The following is a 23,791-nucleotide window of genomic DNA, read 5'->3' as shown; positions in this document are numbered from 1 at the left end:
TTAAAAAATCAGCATATGAAAATTGTTACACTTGAACTTTATGGTTGAAGATTTTAAATTATCAGGTAGGTGTTGATTCAATTAAATTACATATGTCAACACCCTTAAATACATTTTAAATATTGGAAACTGAAATAAAAATATAAATACCTATGTTTACAAATACCTTTTTAAAACTGAAGTTCAATTCTTGCAATCATACTAGAACCAGGCTTATTTTCCCACTGTAAAACTAGAAAACTGGAAAAAAAATTAAATAGCTGCTTTCAGACATTGTACAGTAGTCAGTGTAGGGCTTTCAACAATGAGAAGATGGAAACAAACATGACTATAACAATTGCTCTGGCTTTCTGCATAAGGAACTTTCTAGACCACAGTCAGGGAGATGGATCCCTGCTGATCTTACCAAATTGAGAAGACAGAAATCAGTTTGAGGGAGGTGAGGCAGCTAGAATTAGTAGGTGGCAAACCATAAAGGACGTAGCTATGCAGGGAATAGAGTTCCTGAAAACTGCAAGAGAGTTCCCTTAAATTTGTTGAATACTAAGCTGTACCTTTACAGGTTGAAATTCCAAAAGTCCAGTCAAACAATAAACAGGTAGTTGGGTAGTTACAAGCTGAATGCTGACCAAGACACACAGAGGTGAGAGACACTCAAGTTCTGATCAGTTGGAATGCAGAGTCTTCCACACATACTCAGAGTATAGAATAAAGACCCCCAGAAAGGTTATTATGCTTTAATAATAAATCCAAACTAGCCCAGAGTAATAACAACTCTAAACCTTCCCTAGAAAGGCTTTTTAAAAGCCTCAAAACTTCAAACTTGTCTTCACGTTTAACTGCCTGTCAGAACAATACTCTTTGAAAAAAGAAAGTTTGAACAGTCACATAAAAATGACAATATCCAGCACCTGATCAAGAATTACTATACATGCCAAAAAGCAGAAAAATAACAATAACCAATAACTAGGAGAAATCAAGTCAATCAACAAAAGCAGATCTATAAATTACTGTGAAGTTTAGAACGACATGATGTGAAATGCAGGCAGTCTTTTTTAAAAGCTTCTTAGAATCGTATTATCTTGCTCTAATAGCCTAGATTGTTTCTATGATTTTTTTGTGACTAAAAATGTACCACTCTTAGGTCGCTTATATAAATATGAACATGAAAAGATTTATGCATGTAAAAATTTTGACAAAAGGAAGGCATTCTGAGGCCATTTTAAATCAACCCAAAGCAATGTATCAGCAAATATGAGTGTAGGGTATTTTTATAAAATCCAAGAGATAGTAAATGATCAAGTGATCTAGGATTTTATAGGGCTTAGTATGAGCTTTAACTTTTATTCTGAATTAGACAGGAAGCCATTAGAGGATTTTGCCCAGTATTGTACTACCTGAAGAGTTTCATTTTAATTTCTTTAGGTACTAAAACTTCAGGGATTGATCCAATTCCAGTTACATCTTGACTCAGAGACTCAAAGGACATCATTAGAAATGAATTTTTCACTAAAAACTTCTCAGTTCTGCTCTCCTCTGTAAGCATTTATCTTTTTTTTTTTTACATTTTTTATTGAGTTATAGTCATTTTACAATGTTGTGTCAAATTCTAGTGTAGAGCAGAATTTTTCAGTTATACATGAACCTACATATATTCATTGTCACATTTTTTTTTCGCTGTGAGCTACCACAAGATCTTGTATATATTTCCCTGTGCTATATAGTATAATTTTGTTTATCTATTCTGAATATGCCTGTCAGTATCTACAAATTTTGAAATCCCAGTCTGTCCCTTCCTACCCCCTGCCCCCTTGGCAACCACAAGTTTGTATTCTATGTCTATGAGTCTGTTTCTGTTTTGTATTTATGTTCATTTTTTTTTAGACTCCACATATGAGTGATCTCATATGGTATTTTTCTTTCTCTTTCTGGCTTACTTCACTTAGAATGACATTCTTCAGGGACATCCATGTTGCTGCAAATGGCGTTATGTTGTCATTTTTAACGGCTGCATAGTATTCCATTGTATACATAAGCATTTTTTGTCTTTGATGGGATTCATATAGCAGCATGATGGCTACTAATAGCAGAAGATTTACATCCTCATAGCTCCAGGCCCAGTGGGAAAGAGAAAATAAGAAGACACTTTCCTGCTCAATGAAGCAAAAAAATGCCAGGATTAGCTTTGATTAGAAATGTGTCAGCCATTCATACAATTGATGTTTTTATTTGGTCACAAGACTGTCACAGAACCAGTCACTCAGGTTGGATTGATCTAATTCTGCCATTGTCCAGATCTAGGAGAGGTTAAGGTTAAAGTCAGCTCTAAACTTGTATGTGAGTTGGGAGTAAAGGAATAGTAGTTTCTTAGAAGAAATTCAGGCCATGATTATCAGAACAAATGGGAATAAATGCCATGTATCAAAAGTTGTAAAATGTAAATGAAATATTGAAGAAAAAATATAAATGAGAGAAGTAGCATATTCCCTTATTCAAAAATATCAACACATAAAAAATAATTGTAAGACTGTGATTGGTACAAGAATAGATAAATATGTTTTCACTGTATGGTGAAATAGGCATAAAATGAACAAATAACTTACAGAAGAAGAAACATGACAAAAACTCTGTTACAATTAATAAAGCACTCAATTGAAATGGCTTAAACTATAAAAATTATTTACTAAAAATCAGTTAAAAGAAGCTTCAAGAGACAGCCTCTCAACCATGAAATCAAAGAGCCATCTTATTTCTATTTCTCATTATTTCTGTTTATTTGACTTTTTCTTAAAGCTTGTTCCTTTATAAAGGCACACAAGTGCCAGTAATAAGCCAGGTTATCTGTATCTTCCTTGATGTCCAGCAATAGATAGACACAGGATATCTATTTAACATAAAAACACTAGTTTTAATATTTACCTTAATGGACCTTGCTTGATTGTTGTTTAATCCTTAACCAAGAAAAAGAATGCATTAAGTGGTTTTTGTAACTACTGTCAATCTGCGGAGCTGGCAAAGGCAGACAGGAGGGTGTAGAGACAGGGAGGCCTTATATTCCCATGATCCTACAATGAGCATTCTTGAAGAAAACATAGATACTGAAATTAAAGTGTGCATGGAGCTCAGAACGGAACTATAAAAAAAAAAAAAACTGAATAGAGACTGCCTTGATGCAATTCCATTTGTCTATTTTTGCTTTTGCTATCTGTGTTTTGGAGATCATATCCAAAAAAATAATTGTTCAGATCAATGTCAAGAAAGGTTTTCATTATGTTTTCTTCTAGGAGTTTTATAGTTTCAGGCTTTATGTTTACGTCTTTAATCCATTCGATTTGACTTTTATGTATATTGTGTGATATAGATCCAATTTTATTCTTCTGCATATGAATATCCAACATCTTCTATTGAAAAGACTGTCCTTTTTCCATTGTGTGTTCCTGGCACCTTTGCCAAAGATCAGGAAATGTGATGCCTCCAGCTTCGTTCTTCTTGCTCTATATTGCTTTAGCTATTTGGGATCTTTGTGGTTCCATATGAATCTTAGTATTGTTTTTTCCTTTTTCTGTGAAAAATGTCCCTGAAATTTTGATAGGGATTGCATTTGATCTGTAGATCACTTTGAGCAGTGTGGACATTTTGACAATATTAATTCATCCAATTCACAAACACAGGATATCTTTTAATTTACTCCTGTCTCCTTCAAGATCTTCCACCAGTGTCTTGTAATTTTCAGTGTACACATCTTTTGCCTCTTTGATTACATTTATTCCTAAGTATACTATTCTTTTTGATGGTATTATAGATGTGAGTCAGCACTAACTCTAGAAGCCCTTGGCTTTGGTCCCACCCACCAGTGAACCAAACCAGCTCACTGCTGTTGGAAATGCAAGTTGGTACAGCCATTATGGAAAAAAAGTATAGAGGTTCCCCCCAAAATTAAAAATGGGGTTATCATAAGATCCAGCAAATCCACTTCTAAATATATAGTTGGCCTTTGAGAAAGGCAGGGGTTAGAGATCTCCAACTCCCACACAGTTGAAAATCTATGTATAACTTTTGACTCCCCCCAAACTTCACTACTAATAGCCTATTGTTGACCAGAAGACTTACTGGTAACAAACAGCCAATTAACACATAGGTGTGTGTTACATATAACACACACATATATAACATTTGTATGTTATATGTATATCTACATATATTACATGCATTCAAGACATAACTAACTTTTCTTAATTTTTTCGATATTTCTAGACTATGCAGTTTGTGCATTTTTAAAACTGTTGCAAATCTCCCCAAATTTTTCCAGAATATTTATTGAAAAAAATCTTCCTATAAGTGGACCCACATAGTTCAAATCCGTGTTGTTCAAGGGTCAACTGTATATTCAAAAGAAACGAAATCACTGTCTCAAAGAGATATCTGCACTTCCACATTTATTGAAGCACAATTCACAAAGTTAAGATAGAGAAACAACCTAAGTGTCCATCAATAGATGAATGGATAAAGAAAATATTGTAATAAAATTACACATATATATAAGAAAAGAGGGGATACTATTGACTCATTAAATGCATGATTTATTTATTTAACGTCTGCTATTGTTTACAAAGAGCTAGTGAAGTGAGCTGTTGAGTGCTTAGAGGAAAAAATAACATGACTCTGAATTTTATATAAAATAGTTGGATTCTGGTACTCTCCCAAACTGGGTTCTCGCATTACTGTAGGGATACATTTTCTGGAACATTTTTCTGTTGATCCATTAGTGGCATCAAACCTCCTGTAAATGGTGCGGGAGATGCTATTTCTGCCATGTGAGGATTTGATGGCAGAATGAACACAACCTGTGAAATTAATCAGAATGCCATAGGTGAGTCAACCAAATAACCTCAGGGCTTCTCTCTCCTGTCTACACAATGTCATCATTATCAGAGTCTACCCTTTCTCTGATTTCAGTTTCAAGATCTAATTGGTGGAGTTTCTCAAGAATTCTTTAGATCAGGCTACAGCTAAGAAAAAACATTCAGTGGTAGCTTTTGGGATGAGATGCTGACAGCTGTTGCTGTGATCTTACAAGTGGCTCGGTCTTACGTGTGGATGATGGTACCCAGCACGCTGGGTAAACCACAGTGTTACTGGAAAACATAGAGCTCTTCTTCCAAACCAGGTTTATGTCGATGGCAAATACCCAAATCACTGATTTGCTAGCCATGACTAAAGCACTGCGGAACCCACAATGACCCAGAAAGGCAGGAACCATCAGGAAACTAAGGAAAATGCTGGTCCTTCTTCCACAAACTCAGTATGAAATGGAGTGTTGCGGGGTGGGGGTGGGGGGAGCGGGAGGTGGGATGGGTGAACCAGGATGAGATAAAAGACCCAGGCATTATATGCCCCAGAGCCATTGCTCTTTGGCATCACACTCTCCAGCCGTCATCAGTGGGGTTAGTGGGAGACGTATTTCCCAGTTCTGTCACTTCTCTAGGAGCAAAAGGAAACACAGGTCTAGACATAAACACTACTGAAATACGACATTACTGAGGAGTGTGGTGTTGTCCAAATGGCTCACTTAATAAGAACAAAATGCTTCACTTAATGAAACTACAAAATCGATAGAAATTGCGAGAAACGCTAGCTTCTAGGGTCTTGTAACGTCAAAGTCCACTCACAGAGTTGATGTGATTTAGTCAATCTCTCTTCCATGGGGAAAGGCTGTGGGGGTGGGGGTTGTGGTGTCGCACAAAAGCCCCAAAAGAAAGTAAAGAGGCACAGACTGGTATAGAAGAGCCCCAGAAAAATCACGTCATCCCACTATTATTATTTTGTGATTGGCTTTGGGTAACGAAGTTAATGAACATCTCTTAGGGTTTTAATATCCATTTTCTCACCCTGAACCCTTAGTTCTTGGAAGATACACTTGTCCTATTCTTTCTAGTGCCGTTTGGTCCCTTTTCTCCTCCCATTTCCAAACCATCTCTATGCGACCTTCTCTCTGCTTAGCAGCCAGGAAGATCTGTTGCAGGTCTCAAGGTAAGAAAATGGGCAAATGTACGTATACTGGGTAAGTCTGAAACCCTGACTTGCTTCAGTAGCTCAGGGAAGGTTTCCAAAATTGGATAATGGAGTAAAAATTGGGCACTCTCTGGAGACTCTCTACATTGTGAAGTATTCTCTCATCTGAACTAAGAGAGATGCCCTTTGGGGTAGTAAGGATGGAGGAAAATAGTTTTTCTTTATCCGCTGTGGCAGGCAGAATTCTGAAGTGACACCCGGTAACCCATGTCCCTGTATGATGGCCTCCCCTTGAGTTGTGGGTGGGACTTGTGTATATGATGGGATATCACTCTTTTTTTTTTAAATCAGTGTTTAGTCTTTTTTTTTTTTTAATTGAGGTATATAGTCAGTTTACAATGTGTCAATTTCTGGTGTACAGCACAATGCTTCAGTCATACATGAATATACATATATTTGTTTTCATATTCTTTTTCACTGTAAGCTATTACAAGATATTGAATATAGTTCCCTATGCTATACAGTATAAACCTGTTTATCTGTTTTATATATACCAGTCAGTATCTGCCAATCTCGAACTCCTAGTTTATCCCTTCCCACCCCGTCCCGCCCTGGTAACCATGTTTGTTTTCTATGTCTGTGAGTCTGTTTTTGTTTCACAAATAAGTTCATTTGTCTTTTTTTTTTTTTTTTTTTTTTAGATTCCGCATAGGAGAGGATATCACTCTTTTGAGTAGGCTACTAATCAGTTGACTTTGAGTTTATCAAAAAGGACATTATTCTGGATGGACTTGACCTAATCATCTGACCCCTTTAAAAGAGCTGGAAAGCACCAGGCGCTTTAGCTCTCTTGCTGCGCTCAGAGTAGAAGCGAGTTGTCATGAGTTCCTCAGTTGAGAGGAAAGAAATTCTGCTCTGGGAGCAGGAAAGAGGACCAGAGGCCTCAGCTGAGACCACACTGCAGCCAATTCCGTGATGACAGCCTTGTAAGACCCTGCGCAGAGGACCCGGCTCAGCCGTGCCCAGGCTCTTGACTCATGGAAACTGAGAGATAGTAAATGTGCGTTGTTTTAAGCCACTGAGTTTGTGTAATGTGTTACACGGCAGTAGAAAAACTAATATAGACATTGTCAAGGGAAGCTTGATACTTACCCCATTAGGATTACAACATATTACTTTGCATCCATAGGCAGAGAGAGACACGGCAATGCAGAACTCCAGAATACTTAAAAGGAACATCATAACGTCCATACCCTAGAGACAGATTCGTAAGAAGGAAATGTAAGGGATCGAGATGACAAGTTCAAACACTGACCACTGATTACAAGGCCCCAAGGGAAGCAGCACTGGCCAGAGATCAGAAATACTGGCTCCCAACTGAAGCCAGGTTCTTTTCCCCACCCTCTGCTTTCTAGGGATATTACAGACACAGAATGTGAAAATGCAACAGAAAGGAGGAAGGGATCATGAAGATAATTATCAAACGAGTTCTTTCAAACAGTAGAAATTCCATACAGTTGATACAATAATAACGACTTCCCATCCTAGTAATTGTAGGCAGAGGAATGTTTGTAGACAGACTAATAAACAGACCAAAGAGGTCCACATTCTAATGCCCAGAACCTGTCCGTGAATATGTCAGTTTACGTGGTAAAGGAGAATTAGGTTTGCAGAAGGAATTAATGTCGTTGATTATTTGACCTTGAGATGGAGGGGTTATCCTAGATTACCCAGGTAAGCCCCAAAGAATTACAGAGTCCTTGTAAGTGGAAGCAGGAGGAGGAAGAGTCGAAGTCCAAGAGATATTGGAAGATGTTGCTCTGCTGGCTTTGAAATGAGAGGATGGGACAACAAGCCAAGGAGTGCAGACAGCCTTGGGAAGCCGGAAATGGCAAGGAAACTGATTTTCCCACAAAGCCTCCAGAGAGGAAGGAACACAGCCCTGCCAACACTTTGATTTTAGCTCAGTGAGAACCATTCCAAACTTCTAATCTCTAGAACTGTAAAGACAATAAATTTATGTTGTTTTAAGTCACGAAGTTTGTAGTAATTTTGTTACAGCAACAATGAGAAACGAATGCAACTGCGAAACTGCGGTGGTTGGGCTTTAATCCATCTCCCCAGAGAACTGGCTTTAGGTCTTTAGCCATTGGCTTTAATCTTCAGCCAAAATACATGGTCAGATTTGAGAAACACTAGGCAGTACTCTTCTTTCTAAAAATTTGAATCAGTTGCCTGAATTGATGCCAGAGATTATTTACTCTAAATAGTTTCTCTTTTTCTCTCCATGAATAGGGGTAGTACCTCTGCTGTGGAAGAGCCAATAGAGCAAGAGCCAGGCCGTATGTGATACTGACTCAAGGGGACCTGAAGAATATTTGCATTCATTGCTTCTTTATCTATTGACTCATTTCTTCAACATATTCAGTAGACTCTCTGTTTCAGGAACTGTTGTAGGCGTAGAAGACAGAGCAGCAAACCAAGCAATTTCCCTAACTTCAAGGATTTTACCATCTAGTAAGGCAGACCAGGGGTTGACAGACTTTCTGTAAGGGGCCAGCTAGCATATATTTTAGGTTTTGCAGGCCATAAGGTTTCTGTCACAAATATTCAACTTTGCAATTATAGCTCAAAAGGAGCCACAGATAATATGAAAACAAATGAGTGTGGCTACATTCCAGTAATATTTCATTTACAAAAACAGGCACCAGGCTAAATTCTCAAGAAGTAGCAAAAAATATAGATAATATATAAGGGGGAGCTAAAGGAAGCTGCCGTCTTTCTAAATCAAGCACAGTTGATCGCTGGCAATTTCATACGGTCCTGCCCAATGATTCCAGGTAGCGTCTGCTCTACTCTTTCCTACAAAGAGCTCATCTTTTTCCAACCTCTCTTTTACAATTATATTCAAAAGTAAGCCCTCGGGGTTTTGTCAACCTCTAACTGCTTTCCAATATTTCTTTCACTCCTAGGAAGATGAGCACCCTGAAGACGAGTCTTCTTATGTCTCTCAGAGGGCCAACCCTAGGACTGGGCATGAAACATAGGCCCATAGACCTGGGGACTGGCCGTGCAGGTGTCCAGGTAGGAACAGACTTAATGCTTCAGATGTCAGGAAACCCTTATCGATGTGCTCTGCTATCAGGAGAGGCAGAAAATGATCACACAAGAGGAATTTGTGATGGCTTCTGGGAGGTGACTGAGATGAAGGCAGGACTGGCTCTATCATTTACAGGGCCTTTTGTTAAAAAGGTATTAAGAACTTCAAGACAGAAACAGCCGAGTTGTAAACCAAGCCTCAGGCTCTTCTAACTACAAAGCCCTGTGTGACCATGCAGGTCCCAGGCCTGTGAAGCCAGCCCTGTGCAGCTGGTAGATTTTATCCCTGTCATTGCCCTTGGAGTCTATGCATGGAAAGAACTTCAGAAACTGAAAGTAAGATTCTTCTTCAGGATACCTACATGGAAGAATATGAAATAATAGGAGGATGAGAGGCAGGAAGGTACAGTATCTAATCTTGCTTTTGCCAATTTCTAACCACATGACCTTGGGGAAAAAATGTTAAGTGTGCTGAAAAAAATTCTTTTTTTTCCAAAAATTTTTTTTGAGCATTTTTAAAAACAATTTCACATTTTTATGTATTTTGAGAGCAGGGAGGTAATTAGGGTTTTGTTTATTTATTTTGATAGGGTACTGGAGATTGAACCCAGGACCTTGTGCATGATAGGCATGCACTCTACCACTGAGCTGTATCCTCCCCATCTTTCTTCTTATTTTGAATGAGTAGCAAGAAATAAAATTGCTTACTGTAAGAACTGGAAAAAAAAAAAAAAAAGAACCGTCAGGAATCTCAAGAGGAGTAAATAAGTTTAGCAAAGACACTGAAGGGGTTATTTTGGTGTGACTATATAGCACTCAAGATTTACCTAGGATTAGCAAGGAAAAAAAAAAGAAAAGGCAATGCAATTGATCTGCATAGTAAGTTAGGAAGAATGATGAGTTTCCAAATTTAGGTGATTAAAGGACATAATGGGACAAAGAATTAAGCAGCACAGGGAAAGGCCAGAAGCTCACATGGAGCTCAGATAACAGACACTTCAGTGGTGTCAAGAAAGGCTAATAGACTTTTTAATAATATAGATTTAACTGCTTTTCAGTCTGCAAAGCTGTGCTGCAAAAAGTCTTCCTCCCTACACTTACCCAATGGCCCCAAGCTTCAGAAAGTTGTACTACCTGCAAAATCTGGTGTTGGAGACTAAAGCAATTAGGATAATATCCAGGAGAGGGCAAGTGGTACAGAAAAGCAGTTATATACACAACAAAGACAGAATTTGCCAGGAGGTGGACATTGAGGCCAAAAGTGCTTAATCTTACAAGAACATCCAGAGATGCTGAAAGGGATACTGGGTCATTCCCTACTTGTTGGATAACATTTAAGACTATTCTACTTTATATTATCAGGGAACGCCATTAGGCTCCATCAGGAAGGCCTGGGGATACAGAGGGACTGACATCTGGGCTCCATTTTTAGAGCAGATAACAGTACATAGTTATGCATGTTTTGCAATTAAACAGGAAAAATTACGCAAGATACTTACCAGCCCAACTATTAGGAGTATTTGTTCTATAACTATGAGCTTCCTTCCCGCTTTCCCTCATCACACATAGAAGAGGGACAATGAGAAAGATGAGATGCGGGCATGACTCCTAAACAAAACACTGTCCTATTTCTCAATCATCTCCAGCTTCCCAAAGAGAGTCATCAATTAGAGAATACAGATTGTTACTTTTGTCAGAGCCAGGGGTCCCATGACTTGTTTCCACCACAGTATCCCATGAAAAGAAGATGCACTCACTATTAAAATAGATCTGATCATGAAACAATTTCCTTCCTGTTCACAGTAAGGGATTTCTAAACCCAAAATCATGCTGATTGCAGTGAGTATGACCCCAGATAAAGCCAAGACAGAGCTGGCGATGTTCAATCCTAGGCTACCTTGGACCTAGAAAGGAATGAAAATCAATTAAACAACGCAACAACATCCTCAGATGTCTCCATCAATCACGTTACACCCACCCACTTCTTGCCTCACACAGTCTATCTTCTCTGTCTTGATGACTACAGGAGCTCCCTAACTTGTCTCATTCCCTGCTCTGACCTCCTGCTAAGGCACAAATCTCATCCCGTTATTCCCAAATTTAAGTCCTTCAGGAAACTCCCATGGGTGCATGAGATAAACTCCAGTCTCCTTAGCAGGGCTTTCTATACCCTTCACACTTTAGCTGCACAGTCCTGTCTGCTGTCTACCTCCTCCTACGCTCTCCTTCAGGCGCCTGACTTCTCAGTACTTTCTAAATTCTGCCTGCCTCTCAGCCTCCATGTCTTTTGCATCATACTATCTCCCTCTGTTGTATGTTCGTTTTCGTACATTATCTTCTCATGGCAAAGTTATGGAGGTTTGTAGAAGAACTAAGATTCCCTAAGAGAGTATAAGACGATCAGTGCGGCTGGAGCACAAGGCAGATCTTAACGGTTACATCTGGAGGAGATGCTAGGGAGATAGGTTGAGGTCAGATTTGGAAAAGCCATACTGACCATGCTCCACAGTTTGATACTTGTCCTTTGAGCAATGGAAACTCAAAGACCGTCTTTAGCCAGAAAAAAGGAGTCTGTTGGGGTCTGGGCTTTTGTCTTTTATTGGCTTTGTGAAAGATATATTGGCATGAAAGTTACGTTTTAAACTGTCTTCTTCTTATTTAAATAGCCTCAGTGTAAACTTCTTTCATTGCACACTGAATCCAAATCCTTTCTGCATACAGTTGGGATACACAGCTTAATCAATAAGTCAACAGATACTGGCCACACCAGCATCGTTGCCACTGTCATGGCCTGGATCTCAGACTACAGGGTTTGTTTGACCAATCTCATTTGACATTTCTCCTCAGGAATTCTCTGTGCTGTCATAACCATTTTCTCAGCAACTACCTTCCCAAACTATTCACTCTCACGTCAATAACTCTACTATCAGACAATTTTTTTACAGACCCATCCGACTAGTTAAAATTTACAGTCTGTCCTGATTTTTTAAAAAACAAACAAAATCTGTTTTCCTCTCTGGCAGAATACATACTAGTTTGATCCTTCTTTTCGAACGAAAAAGAACAAACAGGAGACAACACTCACCAGACCTTTTGTCGTTTTAATTCCTGCTGCAATTGAGAAGGACCCTGAAATAATAAACTAGTAACAAGAGGGAAAATGCAGGTAAAAAACTTTGAACAAATACTTGAAGTCCCAACTTACTAAAACATATCCCTAAATGTGATAAATATGTTAAACAAACCAATTATATTGGAAGAAACACAAAAGTTTATACATAACCATCCCTTTTACCCAGAAACAACAGAGACATTCTACCAGAGTCACAGGAGGATGTATCGAATCTTTCCAAAACTGTCTAACTGCAATGGTGTTTAAACTGCTCGAGGGCAATGAAATATAAAGGAGGCTCCTAAGTTCCTGATATGAAGGTTTGTTTGTGTGTCTATGTGAGTTTAATTTTTTTAAGGCGGGGAGGTAATTAGGTTTATTTATTGTTTATTTACTTATTTTTGACTGAACCCAAGACCACGTGCATGCTAGGCATGCACTCTACTGCTGAGCTACACCCTCTCCCCGAAGATTATTTTTACTTAAAATGATGATTAGAAGTTGTGAATAAAATAGTAACAAAAAAATTTAAATTCCATATTAGATAATGATTAGAATATATGATTTCATTTGACTCCATCAACTTGGTAATTATTTTCCATTTAGCTAAAATGGCTGGAGTCAAGTCAGTTGGGCTCCCTGCCCTGAACTATTTGACTGTTTGAATTTTGGGGTCTGCTTTCCAAAGCTGATTTCTGAAGTTTCAATAATTGTACCTTAATACCAAAAAAGACATGTAATTAAACAGCTTGATAAATTTCTTCAGTGAGTTTCTAAATACCAAGACATAGAGATGATTAATGTAAACTGAGTCACCTTTAGAAAAAAATAGTAGGAAGAATTATCCATCATATTTTATGAAATGAATCATGAACATGTGGGGTATTTCTTAAAATGTTCAGATTTTTAAAATATTGAAACATTATTACAGTTTATGACATTAATATATTTAAGGAGAAAACTCACACACTAATTGCTATTCATGTTTACAATGTTGATAAAACATTTAATAGAATTCAATGTTATTACTGACTTAAACATTTGTACAATACGAAGAGCTGCATTTTCTATAACATGACAGAATGTGTCTCAGTCAAAAAGTCTACATCATGTTTAACAAAGGAACAGTAGGGCCATCATCTCATTAAAGAAAGTATCAAGATAAAAAATGTAGACTATTAGGTATTATTATTCTTAGTAGAGTACCTAAAATAATTATACAAGAAAAGTATTTAAAGCAAATGGTTAAAATTACTGTTGCTTAAATATGAATATGTTATACTGCAAAATTCAAGAATATCAACTAAAAACTGCTTTAACCTCTAGGAAAATTCAATAAGGCACATGAGAACAACATTATATACAGACATTTTATATATGCCTATTATAAATGTGTGCGTGTTTGTGCGTTTGAAGACAGGATTTAATAAGAGAACGTCATTTACCATAGCAAAAAAAATATATGAAGTTTCTGAGAGAAGAAAAGCTTAATAAGGAATGTGAAAAGTAAATATATCTATATATGAATAAAACTTCACAATGTTTCAAAAGTACACAAAAGAAAACCTGAACAAATAGACTAATGTGGGGATAATTTCATAGGATTCTAATAAGTGACATATAACTGTACTGGAGACTCCAGGGCCAAAAATAAAAGAAATGTGTGATTGGCTCTCGTACTGCAGAAGGAAGAACAGAAGGCACTTCCCAGGTGCGATCTGGAAATAAGTTGAAAGAATCACTGAAGGTAGCAGTAAAAAATACTCTGCTACTTAAGTAAAGGCTCATCTAGCAGGATCCTGACAGGCAACATTCTGAGTGGTACCTCCATTTACAAACACATTCCTGCAGTTCCTGAGCATCTAATGAACATGTGTAGAAGGCACACATTATGAAAACTGGATTCAGAAGTGGTCTTGAAAAGGAAAGGAAAAGGTGAGCAGAAGGCTAGTGGTTCAGTGTGTGCAATACTGAGATTAGACTGACCCTGCTTGGGCCCTGATTCCTGTACCAAATAATTGTGTAATCTGGGGCAAGTTACTTCATCTCTCTGCGTCTCGATTTCTTCATCCATAAATTTAGGTCAATGACAAACCCTTTCTCAGAAGTCTGTGATGGTTGTTTGAAATGTGAATGTAAATGTATGTAATTTACATATAAGGCACTTAGCAGAGTGACCAGATCACGGTAAGAGTTTAATAAAAGCTATTTCTGACGTCAGCATGATCGGACATAGAAAGCGCTGCACAGCTGCCCAGATGTAGAACAGCATTTGCTGGTCTTCAAATCTTGCACTTCTTCTGTTAACAGGTGAGGAAGAACAAAAAGCCACCTCTGCGATACAACTCTCAACTCAGTTTCGGAGATAAATGGAAACCTTACAACACCTGAATTGGTTCCTTGATTCTAACACAAACCCAGTTAACAAATTTATTTTCCTTTTGTCAGTAGGTAAAACTTGACAGTTTATGCTCTGTTTACATTCTTAATTTGTATAGAAACAAACCTGCATTTTGTTTGCAGCGGGGAATTTTTAAAACTTTCTTAAATTTTAATTTAATTTTAATTATAGTTGTCATTAAATTTATGAGACAAAATTTATCTAATGGCAGTTGCATTTGCTAAAATTTGATAGTCGACTTTAAACTGCCTGCATACCAGCGGTGTCTCCTCTTCTTCCTTCCTAACAAAATCTTCATTTTGTTCCATCTCTCGTAAACTTCAGTGAACCCTTCCCAGACACAGAGGTGAATCTTGAATAGTCCGAGCCAATAATGGCAAATCTATTGCCTTTGCCCATAGTTAGCTTGAGAGTGAAAAGCATTCATGCACACAGAGCATTTACGAACAATGAAATGGGTCAACAAGGCCGACATGGTGTGACACCTGTCCTCAGTGAGGCTTCTGCACTCCTGAATTAACCAACCCTGGAAACAACAGGTCTTCTTGTGGAATAACCAATGCTTTCAATGTTTAATCCATTCTGGTTTGGGTCTTTTGCTACATGCCACTTTAATATCCCCTGACTGATACCTATTAAATACTTAATCTACCAAGCTTTCTATGAGTTTTATGTTATTTTTCCCATTTCAAATATGACAAAATTGAGTCAAAAGGACGTGAGCTATCTTTCTCAAAGCTACAGAACTACAAGATTGGGTTAGGGTATGATTCCAAAGCTCAGGATATTAACAACTATGTTAGGTTGTCTCCAACTACGTCTGACGGTATTCTCCTTACTCACCATCACTGACCCCCAAACCGTATACCCCGTGTACGCTGAAAAGATAGTAATAGTCAGTCCTGTATCTGGGAGCGTGACACACATTATTACTGTTCCAAAGCTCAAGTTCATCAGGGCAATGAGGATCTCCATGACCTAGAAATGATGAGGAAAGTAGAAACAGATTGTCTGCCACGGAAGTGATGCCCACGCCACGCCCTTTCCAACCCTCATTCTCCATCTTTGGAAAAAGTCGGATGGTCTTCTTGATATACTCTTGTCACTTCTCTTTCATATAAAGAGCTGTGGCTGTATCAGCTTACTAAAACGATCTCTTAGGATGTCTATCCCAATCATGCCAGTCATTTCAAGGTAACAAGAGTGTCCCAGGACCCACCCAGAGGTGCTGTGCTGATACCCATGATGCTATTCTAGCCACAACTGTCAGTGTCCTTTACACACCCCCAGACAGGCACGATCCAGACATGAGGAAGTGATTTCTCCAGCAAGGAGCAGTAATCTGAAGGAAGGAGAGTGTGTCCAGGGCAAGAAAAAAGAGAAGAGCAATACGGCTTTTTCTCCGGGTCTGGGGCCCGAGGATATGAGTGAGTAGAGGGTCTAAAAATAGGATTTGGAGTACAATTACATTTAAAAAAAAAAAAAGGCATTAAAAAGGATCCAGGGTGCCATTATGACTTTGTACCATTGGTTCAAATCTTGGGCTCAAAATAAACCTCTATTTTCACGATCCTTCTACCTGAATTAACCTGTTCTTTAAACCGTCCATTATTTTAGGCACACCCAACTGAGACTCCAGACAGAAATGCACACACAGAAGATAAAAGAATTTTTATCCTCTGAGGAGCAGGCTAAGAAAATTCCCCAGAAAGACATGGTAACCATATGGGGCCATGAGCTATCGGGAAGGTCTGTGGAAGGGACACCACGCGGCCTTTTCTTCTGCTACTCCTCCACACTGACATTAAATACAGCTATCACGGATGATCCACAACCCTAGAATCAATCTAAAGTCACTATATTTTAAATACAACTACATTAGAAACATGGCGTAATAGAATACTGTATCATTTTTCAACTCTAGAACGTCAAATATGGATGCCCCTAGGGCTGGCTGATGGATATGGGGCTACTGGGACAGAGTATGTGGCATTAGATCTGATCAGTACTGGATTTACAGGATGACTGGTCTTCCCCCAGATCCACAATGGACTTACCCCAAGGACTTTGGGTTCCCCTTTCAGGAACTTCTCTGGCATCCTTTTCCACAGATATGAGTGTAGAGAAGCAGGCTGGTACACACCAGGGCCAGCCCCTGGTGCGGTCAGTTCCATTCCCGGTGTGGTTGTCATGGCAGCAGAAAAGGGGCTACAGTAAGAAATGTAATTGAAGATGAGGTCCTGGAAATGACAGAACGTTTCCAGGTCTGGTCTATATCCACTCCCTCTATTATAACAGGCAGTAGAAGATCTTTGCAAACTGTAACTATTGCATAGACCAGCTGGGAAAATGGAACAAGAAACATCTTAAGGAGAGATGGAGGCACGTAGAGAGAGAGAGAGAGAAAGAGATGCCATGTGACATCAAGATTCAGATGCTGGAAAATTTTGAAAAGAGGAAAATGTGGATAGAATTGAGGTGAACATGCTGAACTCCTCAAATTAGGGAAATGTCTTCAAGTTCCTATATCAAGTCTGCACTCATATTTTATCTCTATCCCTGTTACTGTATATTCTCTTAATTACAGCCACTTCTCCTCTGAAGGACAACTTTTATAACAGTAATAAACTGCACAGGACCATCTGCATTCCAGTTTATTGTAGACTACTTTGTGGTCCCCCTTTTCTAATCACAGTGCACTTACATTCTCAGAGCTGGAAACCTGACCCTGTACATCTTTACTAAATGTTATGGAATTATGGGTTTCATCCTATAAACTCTGGACTTTGGGGATGGAATTTATGATTTCAAGTCATCTCTGTGGCACCAAGAATTTAAATCTCTTGTTCCATTAAAATGTCTTAAATCCTGACTTGCAATGCCTAGCAAGGACACATAAAATTATTTTTCTGAGACTCAAAGCACAAATATAATACTTTTATGCCACTTTCTCTCCTCTAAATAGTAACCCCAATTGGGTGTGGTGGAGATGGGTTTAAGACACTTGAACACTTTTATCTGCTCATTTGAATCCATATCTAGATGTTGCATGGCTCACTTCCACACATTTTGAGGGAAGTGAAACTTGTTAAGACTCTGCAAGCCACAATCAATTCTGATATACTATTTAATTTATACCAATTTGATATACCATTTGATTTATAACAATCATGCAGAAACTTCAATGTTCACAGATTACAAAGAATACAGACTTTGAAGAAGAGATCAAGAAGTCAGTAAACAAGCAAGCAACAACAACAAAAACCCCAGCAATGACAACAGCCACAGCCACAATGAACCCTTTGTAGGGGGTATTTGAAAAGATCAACAAAATTGGAAAATCTTTAGCTAGACTGAGCAATAACAAATGCAGAAAGAAATCAGTAAAATCAGGAATGAAAAAAGGAACATGATTATCAGCTTTACAATAATAAAAGATGATAAGGGAGTGATGTGAACAACTGTATGACAATACATTAGGTAACTTAGATTAAGCAGTCAAATTCCTATGCAGACACTAACTAGTGAAACTGACACAAGAAGAAACACAAAAGTCTTATAGCTCTATAATAAGAAATTAAATTAGGAATTAAAGTAATACCCACAAAGAAAATAAGCCCATATGGTTTCACTGGTGAATTCTAGTAAGTATTTTTAAAAGAATTAATAACTCTTCTTCAAAAACTCTTTGAAAAACTAGAAGAGGAAGGAACACTTCTCAATTCATTGTATGAGGCTAGTACCAAAATCAGGAAAAACCACCATAAGAAAAGAAAACTGTAGGTGAATATCTGTTATGAATAGACACAAAAATACTCAACAAAATACTAGCAAACAGAATCCAATAATATGTAAAAAGGATTATACACCTAATCAGGTTAATATCAAGAATGCAAGTTTTTTTTTTAACCATTAAAAACACAAACAATATAATATGACATACTAATAGACAAAAAGACAAAAGCTGCATGAACCCTTTAATAGATGTAGAAAAAAATTTAATAAAAATCCAACATCTTTTCATGATTAAAACACTCGACAAACTGATCAAAAGCAGCTGTGAAATACCACAGCCAAGATTATAGTTAATGCTGAAACACTGAATCTTTTCCCTTAAGATCAGGAACAAGAAAGAATGCTCACTCTCATCTCTTCTGTTCAACATTGTATTGTATGTTCCAGTCAGAGTAATTAGGAAAGAAAAAGAAATAAAAGACACTCAGATGGAAAGGAATAAAGTAATCCATCTTAATTCACAGATGACATGATCCTGTTTATAAAAAACCCTAAGGAATCTGCCCTCCCTTAACCCCCCAAAACTATTAAAATCAATAAACAAGTTCAGCAAGGTTGTAAGATACACATAATATATACAAAACTCAATTATATTTCTAAACATTAATAATAAATAATCTGAAAATTAAAATAAAAAGAAAATTCTATTTATAATGGAAAATAATAGAATATTTAGGAATAAATTTAATAAAAAAGTGCAGGACTTGTTAAAATATTGTTGAAATAAATTAGAGAAAAACTAAGTAAATGGAAACACAACCCACATGAATGACTTGGGAGACTTAATATTGTGAAGATGGCAATTCTTCCCAAATTGATCTACAGACCCAACAAGATTCCTATCAAAATCCTAGCAACAACCTTTTTCCCAGAAATTTACAAGCTTATAATTTAAAAGTCATATGGAAATACAAGGGACTCAGAATAGTAAAAACAATCTTGAAAAAGAAAGACAATTTGGAGCTCTTATACTTTCAAATTTCAAAATGTACTACATGGCTACATTTTCAGAACAGCTTGGTGCTGGCACAAGGACAGATGTATAGAACAAGGGAACTGAGTTGAGACTCCAGAAACAAACCCTTGCATTCATAAATAATTGGTTTTGACAGGGATGTCAACACTATCAGGAGGAAAGAATAGTCTTTTCAGTAAATGGTGTTGAAAAAACTACATACCCACATGCAACAGAATGAAGTTAGACCTTTCTTCACACCAAAAAAACAAACCAAACCAAAAAAACTTAGAATGGATCAAAGACCTAAATATAAGAACTAAAACGATAAAACTATTAGACAAAAATATAGGAGTTAGTCTGTGTGACCTTGGGTTAGGAAATTGTTTCTTAGTTACAAAAACCAAAGTTCAAGCAATTAAACAAAAACAGATAAATTAGACTTCAAAAGGCACCATGAAGAAAGTGAAAAGACAACCCACAGAATGGGAGAAGATATTTGCAAATTCTGTATTTGATAAGGAGCTTGTATCCAGGATATTTGAAGAACACTTACTATTATAAAAAAAAAAAGAACACAATTTAAAAATGGACAAAGAACTTGAATAGGCTAATTTTTCCAAAGAAATATACAAATGGCTGATAAGTATATGAAAAAATTCTCAACATCATTTGTCATTAAAGAGACATAAATCAAAACCACAATGAGATGCCACTTCATACCTAGTAGGATGGAAAAAACTAAAGACAGTAACAAGTGGTGGTGAGGATGTGGAAAAATTGGAACCCTCAAACGTGGATGTTGAGATTGTAAACCAGTGCAGCCACTTTGGAAAACAGTTGGGCAGTACCTCAAAATGTTAAAGACAGACTTACCATATGACCCAACAATTCTACTCCCAGGTATATACCCAAGAGAAATGAAAACGTAAGTCCACCCAAAAACTTGTGTTTGCATTTTGTTAGCAGCATTATCCATAATAGCCAGAAGATGGAAACAAACTAAATGCCCATCAACTGATAAGTGGATAAATACATAAACAAAATAATTCTTCCATGTACCAGGCTAGTACAGGGCATCCTCTTAAGCAAAAGAGCTCTGGGATTAGATCACTGGGATTTCAATTCTATCTCTGCCACTCTTTACTCAAGTTACTTCATCTCGTGTTTCTGTAACTCTATAATGTAAATAAGAGTGCTTGCCTGTTGTGGAAATTTAATGCTGAGCTGATGCATTTCACATAATTCATACTAAATATATGTTAACTATTATTGTTGTTATTACTACTGTCATTTACCCATCTTAAGGCTGTATCTATAAAATGTAAGCTACCTCTAACACTCCTTGCCACTTGAGAACATGCTAGAGAGGGACTTTATTCCTGGCATCCTCCCGCTCCAACGTGCTCCTGTCTTGGGGGAGGTGGAGAGTCGGAGGAGAGGGGCTTATAGGATTGGTTAGAGCGTGTTATTCATTGTGCCCTGTGGTCAGCAGTTGAGTCTTCCTCTTTTTCGGTTTATCTCAAAAATTGGTCTGAGAGGCCAGGGCTGTCCTCTGTTTTCTGCTCTCATGAAGTAAGTTACATAGAAGACTACTCAGAGGCAGACCAGGAGACTGTCCCCTCGATCTTCCAGTCTGTGCTGATGATAACTGGGTTACCTATTGCGAGTTGTTGACTACATGTATTCAGACTTTTCTGTCTACTTGAGCATCCCCTGAGCAGGACCCGAGATCTCAATTCAGAGAAAAGAGAATAAAATAGGTAGCTTTCTTCTTGGCCTTCACTCTAATCCACATCCTCTAATCCAGTTTTTCCTGGGAGATCTGCCCCTCCAGAAGCTTAAGTTAAAGTCACTATAAATAATAAAGCCCATAATTTGTTCTCCATTTAGCAACTTTTCCCAGAAGAGAATAGGGAGAATTTCCACTTCAAATGTCAGAAGACTCAGACAGAAGATCTCCAGCCTTTCTTAGCATTTTTCATTCAAAAAACTAATGCAGTGCGATGAAAAGTATGTAGAGGACACTATTTCAGAGTCCCTAGTATAGAGTGACAAAGGATAAAGATCACAAGAACAGTAAGAGGGCTACGGGAACTCCAAGTGTTTTTCCTCAGTGGGAAAATCAACAATTAGCTCATTTTTTTTTTTTTTTCAAATTAAAAAGCCTGGTAGTTTGTTGTTGATGCCTTTTCTTAGCTACCCTCTAGGTCCGATCAATTGTGCTCTTCTGATCCAACATGACCATTTTCAAACTCTGGGTACATTTCCTACCATGTCAGACCAAGGTATCCTCTTATTTTTATCAGGAATATTGTCATAGCCTCTTAATGTTTTCCTGTGTCCATCTGTTACCCTGGATGTCCCGTTTATTCCCCCCAACTTGTAGCCAGAATGATCACAATAGAATGCAAAACAGTTCTGTTACCCTCCTCTTTAAATCCTTCCTTGACATTCTGGTCCCCTTCCTGTAGAGTTAAAATGGGTAATGTAGCTGATAAGAGAAACTCTGCCACTTCAACTCATCTCTATTATCCCAACCTTACCTTGAATCTCTCTTCTTTTTATTTTTGAAGCCAGCGCCAGGAGGGAGAAAGGGGTGGGTGGAGGGATAAACTGGGAGTCTGGGACTTACAGATACTAACTACTATACATAAAAGAGATAAACAACAAGGTCTTACTGTAGAGCACAGGGAACTATATTCAATACCTTGTAATGGCCTATTATGAAAAGATATATATATATCTCTGAGTCACTGTGCTGTACACCAGAAACTAACACAATATTGTAAACCAACTATATTTCAATTAAAAAAAAAATGACGTCTCAGAGACAGAGAATAAAGACCATGGAAGAAAAGGCATCAAGAGTACATGAAATAATAAGTCAAAAATGCATTCAGTTCCCTGATAGCCTGGGGATTTAGAGAACAAAAATAACTAAAACAGCCTCATCCAGCATCAGCCTTTGGGAGCCTGTTCTTACTCCCACTCTCTGCAGCAAATATTGTTCCCCAACCTCCACCCCCAAACAAACATCGAAAGTTTCGCTCAACCCATCCCAACCCAGAATACCAGCTTCTGCCATGGGAGGTGACCGCATCCTCCCTCATTCCACTTTCAGGGATCCCAGAACCAGTGGATGAGAAAGCCATCAGCCCAAAAGCCTAGGAAGATGTGTCTTTGGACCTACCTTTCTTCAAGCCTGCAATGTCTGCTGGGACTCTTACAGGTGCCGGAGTCTCTGAGCAAGTGCTTTCAGTTCAGATACAATCACTTGCCCTCGCTCCACTCCCTCACTCAGTTTAAATCTGCATTTCTCTCCTAGCCACTATCCTAAAACCCCAAAGCTGTGCTAAGTACTTCTGAGACCCACAGCTAGTTCCTCTTTTGCGTCGGAAGCTAACTGATTTTATGTCCCTGATACGAGTGTGCATGTCTATTGTGAAAATTTGCTGAACAGGCAGTGACTGCTTCACGGTCTTTTATAGGAAAATAATAGTGGTTATCACTGCTTATATCAGGGGAGATCAGTGGTTGAGGATTTACCGTGTGTCAGGCTCTGCTCAAAGGTCTTTATATACGCAAATGAACTTAATGGCATTTAAAATAACTTGAAAAGCCCCCTTTCACAATTTCACATATTTTCACATGTTCCTCTTATCTCCCTAGAGAACCAGGTCTTACCATTCTACACACAATTTAAATGTATTATTTACATGAAATTCCACCATTTTGGATAAACATCTCTAAAGTGGCAACAAGTTGATTTTATAGCAATAATTAAAATGATCCCTTTCTGAATCAAAGAGGCAACTGGTATCATAGAAAGAGACTGAACTTTGAATCAGACAAACCCAATTCTAATCATTTATTGAATGACCTTATTATTTCTCTGGACCTAAAATTCCTCATTCGTAACATGAAATCAACATTTAATTTATATAGTGAAGGAAAGCAAAGTGGTGTTCAGTTGTCATTCACTCAACATTTTATTTGAGGAAAAATATTTTGAGCCAAACAGTGCGCTGCTATGTGCTGTGTATAAAATAGTGAAAAAATATAGACACGGTCCCTGCTCCCAAGAAGGGTATACAGACTTATACATAGTATATATACACAGTGTATAGACTGCTGGGTATACAGACAAGTGAATATGCCATCCTCATGCAGGATGGCGTCACAACCGATTACATCTAGCAGTCAGTTCCCTGCAAACTAGAGTGCTGTAAGAGAGCTCATGGGAGGAGCAATTAATCCAGTCTTGGATATGCAGAGGAGACTTCCTGGAGGAGGGGGCATTTAACTGGGGACCTGACGAATGAGCAGGGGACAAATGAAGGATAATTAGGGGATGAAGAATATTGCAGACAGAGGCATCAGCATGAAGAAAAACCAAAGGGCTGGAGGGATCATG

At 37.9% G+C, this 23,791-nt stretch overlaps 1 protein-coding gene across 1 annotated transcript; it reads right to left on the bottom strand.

Annotated features, from left to right (window-relative positions):
- Window positions 1-4,525: 4,525 nt before the first annotated feature.
- MS4A4A (membrane spanning 4-domains A4A) lies at window positions 4,526-22,705 on the bottom strand. Its single transcript, XM_031459523.2, has 7 exons — window positions 22,568-22,705; window positions 16,682-16,832; window positions 15,468-15,602; window positions 12,197-12,253; window positions 10,869-11,015; window positions 7,165-7,266; window positions 4,526-4,844 (listed from the first exon to the last, which is right to left on the bottom strand). The coding sequence occupies exons 2-7, from the start codon at window positions 16,814-16,816 to the stop codon at window positions 4,719-4,721; spliced, it is 702 nt and encodes a 233-aa protein (XP_031315383.1). The 5' UTR covers window positions 16,817-16,832; window positions 22,568-22,705; the 3' UTR covers window positions 4,526-4,718.
- Between the last annotated feature and the right edge of the window lie 1,086 nt (window positions 22,706-23,791).

The sequence above is a fragment of the Camelus dromedarius genome, chromosome 12, assembly GCF_036321535.1.
Source record: "Camelus dromedarius isolate mCamDro1 chromosome 12, mCamDro1.pat, whole genome shotgun sequence".
NCBI classification, from domain to species: domain Eukaryota; kingdom Metazoa; phylum Chordata; class Mammalia; order Artiodactyla; family Camelidae; genus Camelus; species Camelus dromedarius.
The sequence above is the reverse complement of the archived record's forward strand: the minus strand, read 5'-3'. Positions and strand labels throughout refer to the sequence as shown.